Consider the following 12,191-nt stretch of genomic DNA (forward strand, 5'->3'; position numbering starts at 1 on the left):
TCTGCTGGTTTAGTCAGCTCTTCCGTTGGATGGAGATGGGCTAGAGAAATATTTACCAATGCAGCAACCCACCCCAGTCTTGCCAGGTGCTCTGTATGCCTTTCCCTTTTAAGTGACTTCTGACATGAAATCACCTCCTCAACGTGCCCTGGGAAAGGTGAGAGCAGAAGCAGGGCCCCAGTACCCAAACAATTCATCGCAATTCATCGTCCTGTTGTCTGGACTATGTTCATTCCTGAGTTGATTCTAGTAAAAACAGTCCCAGCAATGAAGAATGGATGAACTGTCCACCTAGGCTATTTTCAGTGTCTCAGTCAAAGGTTTGGCATCAGACTGTATATAAATAGATATAACTGGTTATTAATCTTTTTTTCCTTTTCTGCAGCTTAATGTTAGACATATTTAACATTCATCCAGTTCACAATTCAGTTTATTTCCAGATGAGGCAATTTTTTACAGTCCTAAAGACATTCTGAATTATTATTCTAATAGGCAAATGGCACAGTCTCTTTTAAATGGTATATTCACCTGAATGTGTGGACAGCAAAATATTTTTTCAAATATGCTTGTATAGTTGCATACATTTCATGTGTTTACGTATCAGATTCTCACAAACACAGCTGTCATTCATTGCATGATTGGTAAAATCTAAGTCACCACTCAAATAATATTTCTATTGACCTAGAGAAGATTTTGCATGGAGAAGGTTGAAAGAATATATAATATTGCATGAAAAACAATATGTAATAGAACGTTTTTTCTGCAAAAACTATTTAAAGAACAAATTTGCATGTAAAGAAGTATATGTTGAATATCTGTGTGTTAGAACTTCCGAAGCTTACAGCGGGCTTGTGATAGTTTCGCATCAGAGGTAATGTTATGGACTGTCTACCCTTAGTATATCATTTTGGAAAACTTTGGAGAAAACAAGTGTCCTCAGGAGTTTTGCCGTGGCTTAGATGAGAATAGAATCAGGCTGTCTACTGACGAATCCTGGCTGCTTATCTAAAATTTTGATTAAATATATCATTGTTATGATGGATTTTTTTTCTTTGCTCCCATAGTTACTCAGTGGTTTGAAAAAGTTTTCTAAGTAATGGAATAAGAAATCTGATGTACTGTCTTTTAAAAATACTTTAGGACATCTGTACAGTTGTATCACATTTTACTTTTCAAGTTTGCTTGACAGGGTCAGTGCCGCTTGCCCATTTAATAAAGCTGGACAGCATCCTAGTCAGCACCTTATTGGTCTCCGGAAAGCTGTTTATCGATCTGTCAGAGCCAACTTTCGAGCTTCAAGACTGGCTACTCTATACATGCTGAAAAAATATCCTTTTTGTAAAAAAACATGAGTTCAGATATTCCATGTTAGTTACCTGTAACTGTGCCAAATGTTTAGAGTTAGCATGTCTAGAAACAGAAAATATCAAATTACATATTACAAGATGAAGAAAAGGTAGCATAGTAAATTGGGGTTTACGCTTGGTTTGGAACATTCTTAAAATTTTGTCTTTTTGTGTACTGTGCAGTGTGAGGTAAGATTCTGTGCACTGAAAACATTGTCCCAGTTACTGATACCCACACCTTTGGTGTAAGTACTGATAATGTGTTTCAGGGTCCTTCAAGATTTTGTTTTATAATTCCTCTTAGCCATCTTTTTCGCTTGCACCAAAATACCTTCTCCTCTGAACAATATGGCCTTTCACTCAACATCTCCATGTTCAAAGGTAAGTTGATTTCCTGTTTCAGACAAGCTGGATGAAACTGATACCTTAATTAGCCAAAAGGCACGTTTAAGAGCGAGGAGTTTCTACTCTGAATCAAAGCAGAGCATTTCATTCAGATTCCATTTTGTGAAGTATCATCTGTATTTCTTTGGTGAATTGTATACTTTCTTTAATGGCATTAGCATTTCAAGGGTTCTTTTTCTATGTTTATTTTAGTTATTGTACTATATAGGAAATAACAATGTCTTTACTCTATATTATAGCAAAAAATAAAACAGGTATGTTCCTGATCTGAAAAAACACATGCAGGGAAACAAAAGCTGGTGGTAATGCGAGTGTTGAAAATCTGACATGACAAATTACTTGTTTTGTCTTCCTGGAACATAGTATTTTACTATTATATCTTGCCTGGCAAATGGATGGATATATTGAGTGATGTTGCGTACGCACACAGAGGCACACACGAAGCTACAAGTGTGTGCATTCACCTTGAAGGAAATGAGTATTTCTTTGCAAAATAATTTGTGTAGGGATAGGCATCCTCATTCTAGGCTCACGACTTCACTCTCAGCTCTGAGAAATAATGTGTATTTGCTATGTAAAGAAAGAAAAAAATACTCTGACTGGTTCAGACACATTGATAAGACCAGCTGATATCTAGCTTGGAAATAATCAAGAATCACTTCTAAGAACATGGGAAGAGAGATCTGCAAATGGGATCAGTTAACATGGTCTTCCCAAATATCTTCCAGCATGGAGAAAGTCGGCCCAGCAGTGGTTGTCACAGGTGTGTAGGTTGTTGCTGTGGCTGGGGAAGTTACAGGTTCAAGGAATATTGGTGTGTATTAGACTGTCCACTTGTTTTGTACTACTAAACTTAAGGAATGGCTTTTAAATTAAGGAATAGGAGAGAAGTAAGTTTTGTTTACTTTGGATAATTTGACATTTCTATCTGTCTTTGAGAAATTTTTAAGATAGAAGTTACATTATACCAAATTATCCTGCAGATATCACAGTAGTAAGGGCCAGCAGAAATAAATGGCCAAAAATTTGTTGAAGTTGCTTGTCAAGGTTCTTGGAAGTTCCTTGCTTGAATTGTCAAGGTTCTTGACAAATGGAAAGAGAAGCATTATATTTGTGCAGAACGTAGTAGCAAAAACAGTGGCAGCATGTGAGCTGAGGTACAGGCTGGACCAATTCTGCCATGCATGAAAACTGAAAGCAAGAAATTTAAATGTAAGGACAGCAAGTAAAGGATTCCTCCTCCCCACCAGGATAATTAAGAGCAGCTTGAAGGTAGTTCCAAGTTGCCTTAGTTTGAATTTTTCCCTGCGTAACGTGAATGCCTGAAAATGCGTGTTACATGGGCATTGATGGCAAGGAGCATCTTTCAAATAGATTCCAGTGCCTTGTGCAATTAAATAGTGCTTTATGCTGGAGGGGCCAAAGATTCCTTCATGTCGAAAGCATTCACAGCTGCCACTTGTGACAACTTTAATGCCCTTGTCCATCATTAGGTTGTTAGCACTAATCTGACCTACAGCAAGAAGAGGAACTGGAGTGATTAAATAAAGGAGAGAGGTGAGAAACGGAAGGAAAGGAATGTTGATGAATTAAAGGAAAGGAACGTTCATCCAAAGTCTAGAAATGAGATCCCAATTCTGACTTTTACAGTTCTTTTTGTAAGCTCAAAATCGGAAGACATTCTTGACTTTAACTCTTTTAGGTTATTTGAGTATGAATTAATGAATTGCTATTTGAAATTTGCTTTTTCTGAGCATTGCGAGGGACACGAATCCAGTAGCACTATTATTGATTTACACTGGCAGCAGCAAAACAAAACCCTTTTATTAGAGAAAAAGATATTAGAGAAACATTCCAAATATTTAAAATATGGATTAATATTACAAAATGACATTAAAAAAACACCAAAACCTATTTTCTCTGGTTAGTCATAATACTGTTTATTTAAACAGGTTTTGGTTTACTGGATATTGCTTTGTATTTTTGTAGCAGAGCAGATGTATCTTTGTATTTCGGCAAGTGAAAAACTGAATTATCTTTGCTTGGAAAAATTTGCAGTAGGAATTTAATATATGAAACACCTCCTAGCCTCAAGGGCAAGAAAATTTGAATCTTCCCAGCTAATACATTAAAGATCAAAGCTTAGTTCCATTTTCACTGGTGTCTGATCATTCTTTAGGGACATTTTTAAAGAATAAGGAAGTAGTAGTTTCTTAAGCGTGTGAGCAAATACGTAGGACAGGCACTGCTTTGAACCACAGAGTGTGCATTTCATGGAAACATTTATGTGCACATATAACCAGGAAATAAACTTCCACATTACAGTTTGTGTTCCCTGGTTGATGGTACTCAATTGATACTGCTACATGGACATGATACTTGTCACTCAACCACAGTGGTAAGCCTTTGACTCCTGAGATCCTTTCTGTGTGATGTCCAGTTATGAAAATAAGGTCCTAGTCTATAATTGGGCCTTCTGAGTGGTATACAGACCTTCAAAAGGATGATAATGTGAAGTATGTTCTACCTTCATCCTTGTGTTTCTTATAATAAACCTAGAAATCTGAGATTGAAATTTATAATGTAGTAAAGATAATTGTTGCCTTTAGGCAATGGTAAACATGTCTTGAACTGAGACATGTCTATTATTAGATATAATCGTTAAAGTATTGTAGAATATTGTATTAATTTTACTAATGTAGTAAAAGGTATACTTTGATTTAAGCTTTCATTTAAAACACTCATATATTCAGAACTTACTGGACGTATCTGTAGCTGACTTATTTTTCAAGCTTATTATGTCGGAATATCCCTTTCAAAAATAATTTGCAACAAGATCAATTCACTCATTTATGGCTTGATAAGGGCTGATAATTTTCTCTACTTTGAAAACACACATTTATATGTGCTTAACAAAATTAGCCAAACAGCCTCTTACAGGAACTGCTTTCTAAGACAGGTTGCATGTATGTAATGTTAAGTCAAAAAAGTGTTCAGAAATAAGCAAAATCTATTTCAATGGGTTATTTTTTTTCCCAGAAAAAGTTATTTCAGTGAACGATGTTGTACAGACATATGTTTGAGCTAAAATCTACTGTGAATTTTCGTACTTACATTGTTTTAAATCTAGACCTTTAAAATTATACAGTAAAATAGAGAAATGTTTAATCTTAAAAACATTACAGATTTGTATGACATTTTGTCAACAAATGCAAACTGCAGAGCTTATTGTTGCTTTATTTTACACTGCCTTAAGACTTCTTTTTGTTAGTAAACTTAAGTAGGTTGCTAAACATATACTTTAATGTATTTTATTATTTCTGAGATAAGTATCAAATTCTTAGTTTGGATCAGTAAGACTAATCCTATTGGAAGCCAAAGGGAAGCTGCTTTGAACTTAGGCCACTTGCTTTATGTTATAACTTCAAGGGAGGCAAGGAAGAAAATATACTTGAGGGGCTGAGCTGGTAACTGTTGGGCTGAGTCTTAAAAACTGGCTAATCTAAGTATTAATCTTAATTGTAGACATAAATGAGTGACTAAGTAAAAACAAATTAGTAAACACATCTTAAACGTTAAGGAATATATTGATCTATGCTAATCCATTAAGTGTAGATTTTATAGCTATCAGTAGTATTTCTCCTACCAAAATATCTGCAGCAAATTAGGCTTTTATGTTAATGTAGATCTCAAATGTGTTAGAGGGAGATCTGTCTGATGAACCTGTTACAGAGAATTAAGAATCTTAATACACAGTTTTATTCATGTCAATACAAGTTGCATAAACTTGATATGTTATCATTACTTGCTTCAATAAAACTAGAAGTTTAGCAATATTTGCTTGTGGCTAATATGGCTCTTTTTAGCTAGACAGCTGCCTTCAGTGAGTAGAACAAGTTAATACTGTCCTAATTAAAATTTCTTCCCATATAAAATAGAAAAAATATGCAATTATACTTTAGCCTTGTACCAGGAGTTTGTCTCAAACTTGGTGGGCCCATAGTTTAATAAGATGGAAAGTCATATTCCTTACATTTTATGTGAAGTGACAGTTGGGTACTTGCAGAAACAATTCAGCATTTTGTCATGCCGTTCTTATTCTGATTTGTTCATATCCGCAAGAATACATTGTTCAAAATCATGGAAGAAAAAGTCAGAAGGGAGAAGAGAGTATTTATCTTTTAATCTGGAAGATAAGGGTATAGCAGGATACAATGGCTGAAAGCTTAAACTAGACATTAGGCATTTTGGGTTAAGTATTTTCAAGATGTTGTGCAGACCAGTCACTACTAGTTCAGCAAATCTCTGCACTGTACTCCATTGAATTGTGTAATACCTCAGGCAGTACTTAAGTTGGTGTGCTAGTTGCTTAATATTTTTATACTTAAAAGCTTTGTGTGTTCTGCATCATGGGAACTTATGGTTTATTCACTGTTTTATATGCAAGCTGGGTGGAGGATATTTTGTAGCTTATGTTACTGGAGGATGTTAACAGTCTCATCCTCAGATGGTGCAAGATGGTGTGATACTCCATTTCCATTGAACTATAGAGATAGGTAGGACCTGGGTATTGCACCATATAAACTGAAAAAGCTTTAATCTTGTTGTAAGTGTAAGGTGCCATTCTCTGATAGAAAGGCATAAATAGTGTTATAAAAACAGACACTGCATAGCAGTGTTTTAAACTGAATGATGACACCCCATTAAGGTGGAATGATTATAAAATGCATTCTGTGTCTTTGAGATGCACTGAGCATGGGGAAACTTTCAAATTTCCTCGAAATCAATGAAAAAATTCTTCTTTCTACTCTGTAAAAAATTAGTTATTGCATCATGAAATGTTAGAAAAACACATACCTTTTAACTTGGGAATGAGAAGGTTCACACAAGAAAACAGTAAGCTAAGCAAGAAGTAGTACCCTCTTTGGGTCATAAAAGCCTAAATCAGAAATCTGATGCTGAAAGGTCAGAGTAAAGATTCTTGGGCATTTTTTGGGGCGATGACCAGCCAGTTCATCCCATGCTTAGCTCATCCCTTCCTGCCTGGTGAGCAGGTGAGAATTTTGTAAAAGAACAGCCTGGATTTCTCAGGGATATTGTGAAGCCCTCCCTGTTAAATCTTTAGATGAGAATGCGCTTTTGAAGAGCAAAGTATGAATATTACATTGTTATGTACGTTGCCTTTCTATAGGTAAATAAGATCGGCCTCCTGACAGAGGTTAGATATTCACTGTACAGATATTCTAGTATGGATTTGCAGTTTATTATTAAGTAGCTTTGGCTTCTCTTCTTCCAAGCTAATAAGGAATGTAAGTTAAACAGATGAATGAAATATTTTCACAAAGACAGAAAAATTTAACTAACCTAAGGCTGGTTACTGTATTTTGGCTTTAATAGAAATATTAGCGCCAAAAATACTTGCCTTTAGAGCAAGGCGCATGAAGGAAGTGTGTTTGTGTATCTGTGTATGTTTATGTGCATGTGTTTAAACTTTCTAAAGGTTTAGTCCTTAGGAAGCTGATGGCTGCATGGAATCAGTTCTCTGCTTTCATCTAACACATAGAAATGGGAGTGGGAGGGCTACAATAGAGCCGGGCAAGGCAGGAGGTGCAGGAGTCCGCTGGGAATCCCTAGCTGAGACATAGTATTAAGAAGTGGCTCCTTTGGTCAAACCACACATTTCAGGGGTTCCCTGGAATATTTTTTCTGGCACAACTTAGAAATGCACATGTGTCCAAACTGCTTTTTATGGTGTTCGTGCTGTTGGAAATGTCTTGTTGCGGGAAAAGATTAACAAGGAATATAATTAGTCTCTGAGATAGCTGGTCCTTAAAATATTTGACCTGACTTCAATCTCTGATGGAGTTACCATCCTCATCCCATGTGCTCCATCTGCTGGGCATGCTGTCAGGTTAACTTAGAAAAGACACCGTATTTATGTGAGGCAGCAGCTGGTGGCAACACTATATTGTGTTTCTGAGTGATTTGCATTGCAGGTTTTCGTCTGCATTCATGCTTCCGGAGAACGTTTAATAGGCTTCCTTCTTCCTGGACTTCGAGGGGAAATTAGGGAGAAATGTAGGTGGTCGTTTAGAGCCTGGACACTTAGGACCGCTGTTTCCTGAGCCACAGAAATTTTTGTTTTATGCAATGTTTTTCTACTGAAGTGGTAAAAATTTTCTTGAGCAAATCATTATTACAAGTTTAATCCTATGAAGATATAACAGGTGGAATATTTGGGAGTGAAAGCAGGTGGAATTTGTAGCTTCCCCAGAAAACACATTAGCTGGACAGGAGACAAGTGCTTCTAATTGGCTTTACATGTCCTAAGAGATGAGAGTATTCAGCTTGTAAATTCAAATATAATTGAAAAAAATGTAGTTTAAATTAAGGCCTTACTTTCATGAATGCTTCACAAATAGCTTTTTTTTTTAATGTATTTCTGTGGAACTGATGTGTTTTATCACCGTAAGTTGCAAGTTTCTGTTTTAAAGCAAATTTTACTATTTTGTGACTGGGTAACTATCCAAAATGTGCAGAAATCTTGAACTGTTCCTTCTCCCCTTCCCCAGCATGAGGTTAGCCTAAAATTAGTGCTATTTTAAAATAAATGCTGCCTAGTCTGTGAGTTATTTTTATCTCTCTGCTGGTATCAGTTATATTGTATTTGCTTCCTACTTTTTAAGCATTTCTGAGGACTGGAAATGTACATTTTCCTAGTTGGAATTTAAATGTGCTAATTGTGTTGATAGATCACAGTTCGTCATTGTTCTTGCCAAGATCATGGTGGCTTTACAGTGATGTAATCAATAAAATTAATGGTATGAAAATCAGGGAGCTCCTTTCCTTCACGGTTCTGAAATGTCAAAGAGCAGTTATGGTAGAGATCTCTGAGTGGTCCCTCAACAGACAGAACTCGCAGGGAATTCCCATCGTCCTGAATTTGGTCTATAACGTAGGCTACCTTTGAAACTTCAAACTGCACAATTGTTCTCCTCTGTCCTCTGTTAAATGTATGATTTCTGGTTTAAGATTGACATGAGCTACTTCTTGGAAACTTAATATTTAAAGATAAGGTATTTTCCTCACTTGAAAGGGATGCAGGGATTTTTCATCAATCTGTTTTGTTTCTTTTTACGTGTTTGTATTTAGATGTAGGTGTTTTGTCAGCGTCTTATCTCTCATCCTTCTAAGAGCCTTTAAAACTTGTGCTCTGAATGAGGATTGTAAAACATTCAATTAAACAGGATTCAGGTGGATTTGGGTGGAATGTATGTGCTTTCATACAAATTGCCAGCAATAAGAAACCTTCTTAGGTGTGTTTTTTTTTCCTTTTCTGTGCGCTTAATGCAAAAGTTGCTTTGTTAACCACCTTAACTCCAGCTAAACTTACCCTCTGAACTCAGAGAGTGACAACGTGACCAACTACATCTGTGTAGTCCCCTTTAAGGAGCTGGGTCTGGGACTGAGCGAAGAGCAGGTATCTGAAGAGGAGGCACACAATCTCACCGATGGCTTCAGCTTGCCTGCGCTCAAGGTAACCTCCCCTAGAAGGACATACGCGTCATGACAATCTCTTTCAGCTGTCATGAAGCCCTGTGGCTTGTACATACTAGCCTGTAGTAACACAGTCAACTGAGGGGGAAATGTCATCAGTCTCATATCATGTGTTTCTACATTTATTGGCATTTAGGTGATTTCTTTTTGCATGTAGTTAAAGAGAAGTTGTACAATACAACATTAGCTTTTTTTTTTACAAATCATGTTAATTCAAGCCAGTGTTTTATAATCAGCTTGATCAATCTCCTTCTTAAACGTGATTTTTTTCTCTCTGATTTCACTTGATCCCAGCTGAATAAAATAATTTTCAGATTTGTACGTATGTCTAATCTCTTGACTTGAATAAAGAGAGAGACATCCGAAGATATTAATTAACTGTAACCGCCAAAGGGAATAGCTGCATTTAGTTACACTGAGGAGTAGAAATCATAGGCTTGGACCCCTACTGCCATGAGCCAGTGTAGTTCCTTGATCTTTGAAAAACATTTAACTGAACAGAATGACAACCATATAATGGCCTTGTAATCTTATTTTGTTTTGAGATGTTAAGTATTTTTAATTTGCATGAGTAAATGTTTGCAGTTGAATGCAAGCCTTCTACACTCTAGTGGTTCTCTGCCAAGGCAGTTCCCTTTTAACATTATTTTTTAGTGGAAAATTCCATTATTATGTGACTTCTGTGTTTTTATGGGGTTGGCTCTTACTGCATTTTATTCACGTAATTCCTAGACCTTGACTTCTTTTGTTCTGACAGTAAATGTTACCAGTAATAGCGACTGCTAAGCTTTGAGGCTTTGTCTAATTAGTTGTAAGCTAAGAGCTACATCACATGTAAGCTTTTGGGATTCTTTCTTGGCTTTTCATTAGCTGAAGTCCTAATTGCAACCATGCAAGCCCACTTATTTACCCACTTCTCTTTATGTGCAAGAAGCCAGTCAGAGGTGCCCAGGCTTGTAAGCTGTCTTTGTTTACCTGCAATTTGCAGTAATTTAACTGAAATCTGTTTTAGTTAGACTGGTTGGGAAGCTTTCTGGGTAGAGTTAAGCTCACAACTAGTAAATCTCAGTTTACCTTAACTGGTAACAGACAGAGATGCAGGCTGGGTGTGGTGTAGTTGAACCAAGCTAAATTAACATCAATCAATCTTAAGCAGATTCCTGTGTAGATAATAAAATAGATCTTCTTCAATAACCTTGGGACGTATTTGTGTTGCGAGCCCTGGATTTATGTGCAGTCCTCTTCAGTTTTTTTTTTTGAGAAAACTTATCTTTATATTAAAATGCAGGTAGAATACAGACATATATCCAGATTTGGTTCATATTTTAATTTTCGTTCAAGCCCATGTCTAGGCCATATGACAAATGTAGTCTGTGTCTTTTGGCTACCTTGTCCTTGAACTAAAACAATTTAAGAGTAGAAAATTTTTGGCTTAAGAAAAAATACCAAATTAAGGTGAAGAGAGCCAGTTGGATGTTTTGGGTGAAGTTTAAGTGTCAATAAAAAACACCAGAAGTCATTGGCAGAGCAAGCTATTTGCAATCCTAAATATATCTGGAATATCCTTTTCTCTCATTGCTGTGCCTTTTTTCAGGTAGGTTTTGGATTATTATAATCAATTCCTGAAGTCCACTACTTTTGTGTGCTCCTTTTTCAGTGCTTTTGCCTAATGTCTGGTGGAAGGGATTGGCCTTCTTTTGTGCTTATTATAGCATGAGCTCTTGACTTTCTGTCCAGGGCACCATATCTTCAGGGACGCTTGAGTGATTGCTGCCCACTTGTCTGCTTTTTATTTTAGCACTCAGCCAAATCACAGTGTTGCTTGTATGCCTCAAATTAATTTAATATTATTCTGTGTTCTTTATTCTCATAACCATCTTTTGTAAATTGAGACATTTTTTTTCTTTTAGAATATTTTATCAGTGTACATCCAAGTATTTTTGATGTACCCTTGGGGCATATCAGACCACATCTATCTGAAAACATGTAATTGTTTGTGTTACTATTCTGAATGCTTTGCTCTTGGTTGTTTGCGCACTGGAACAAACTGCTACTTGTCCATAGTAGTATGAGTACAAAGATGTAAATAAATTATTTCAAATCCTGTAGATCCAAAATCTCGGAACAAGTAAATTGTTAATCCTATTCTGTAGCTAAGGGTGGTGGAAAAAAGCATGATGAGTAATTACTTTGTCTTTCTCGGTCTGAGAAGAGCACAGATTTCAGACTGCACCTCGTAGTCATCTACAGTTGATCCCTTTTAATAAGGGCCAGTATTGCAAAGCAAAGTGTCATAACCTTTCCCTTTCAGTTTAGAGGTATAAGATGCTACTGTTCTGTCATGGCCTACTGAGCCAAAAGTCTTCTCTAAGCTAAGAAAACAGTTCATTTCATCAGAAGTGGAAGTTCTCAAGAAATTAATTGTGTTTTTCCTTGTTCCCAGATGGACTGACCTCTTTTGTACCATATATAACATTGTGAATGGATTCATTTCTTACAAGCCTTTCCCTCCTTAGGGTATTGGTGAAATTTCTCATGTTGGCTGAAAAAAAAAAAAAAGTTAGCAGCTCAGCTTTCTTCAGATGTAGAGTGTGTTTTTGTTGAAGTATAGTGCAATTAGACTCATGTGTCAAGTTTGGGTGTGGGGCAATGCAGTAGTTAGTAGATCATATAAATGATAACTTGGCATTATAAAGGAAAAAACGTCTTTGCTGCCACTGGAATTTTGGCAGCCGTTGTGAACTGTAGGGTATGTGGAAATTATAGCAAATAATGAAACTGACTGATGAGAATATGAGTTTTTAGGCCTCTGACAACTTTTTGAGCATAATTGCCTATAGCATCCTTCACTGAAGAATTAACAGTCACCTAAGGTTCACAAGA

General features: G+C 36.4%; 1 protein-coding gene across 1 annotated transcript in view; it reads left to right on the plus strand.

Annotated features, from left to right (window-relative positions):
- The window catches only part of VEZT (vezatin, adherens junctions transmembrane protein), a gene marked incomplete at both ends in the record, with an annotated part of 57,263 nt that overhangs the window by 31,716 nt on the left and 13,356 nt on the right, over positions 1-12,191 (plus strand). Inside the window, 2 exon segments of the mRNA XM_082008292.1 lie at positions 1,178-1,337; positions 9,160-9,288. Of these exon segments, the coding sequence (XP_081864418.1) occupies positions 1,178-1,337; positions 9,160-9,288 (289 nt within the window).

The sequence above is a fragment of the Phaethon aethereus genome, assembly GCF_964289735.1.
Source record: "Phaethon aethereus genome assembly, chromosome: 1".
NCBI lineage: Eukaryota > Metazoa > Chordata > Aves > Phaethontiformes > Phaethontidae > Phaethon > Phaethon aethereus.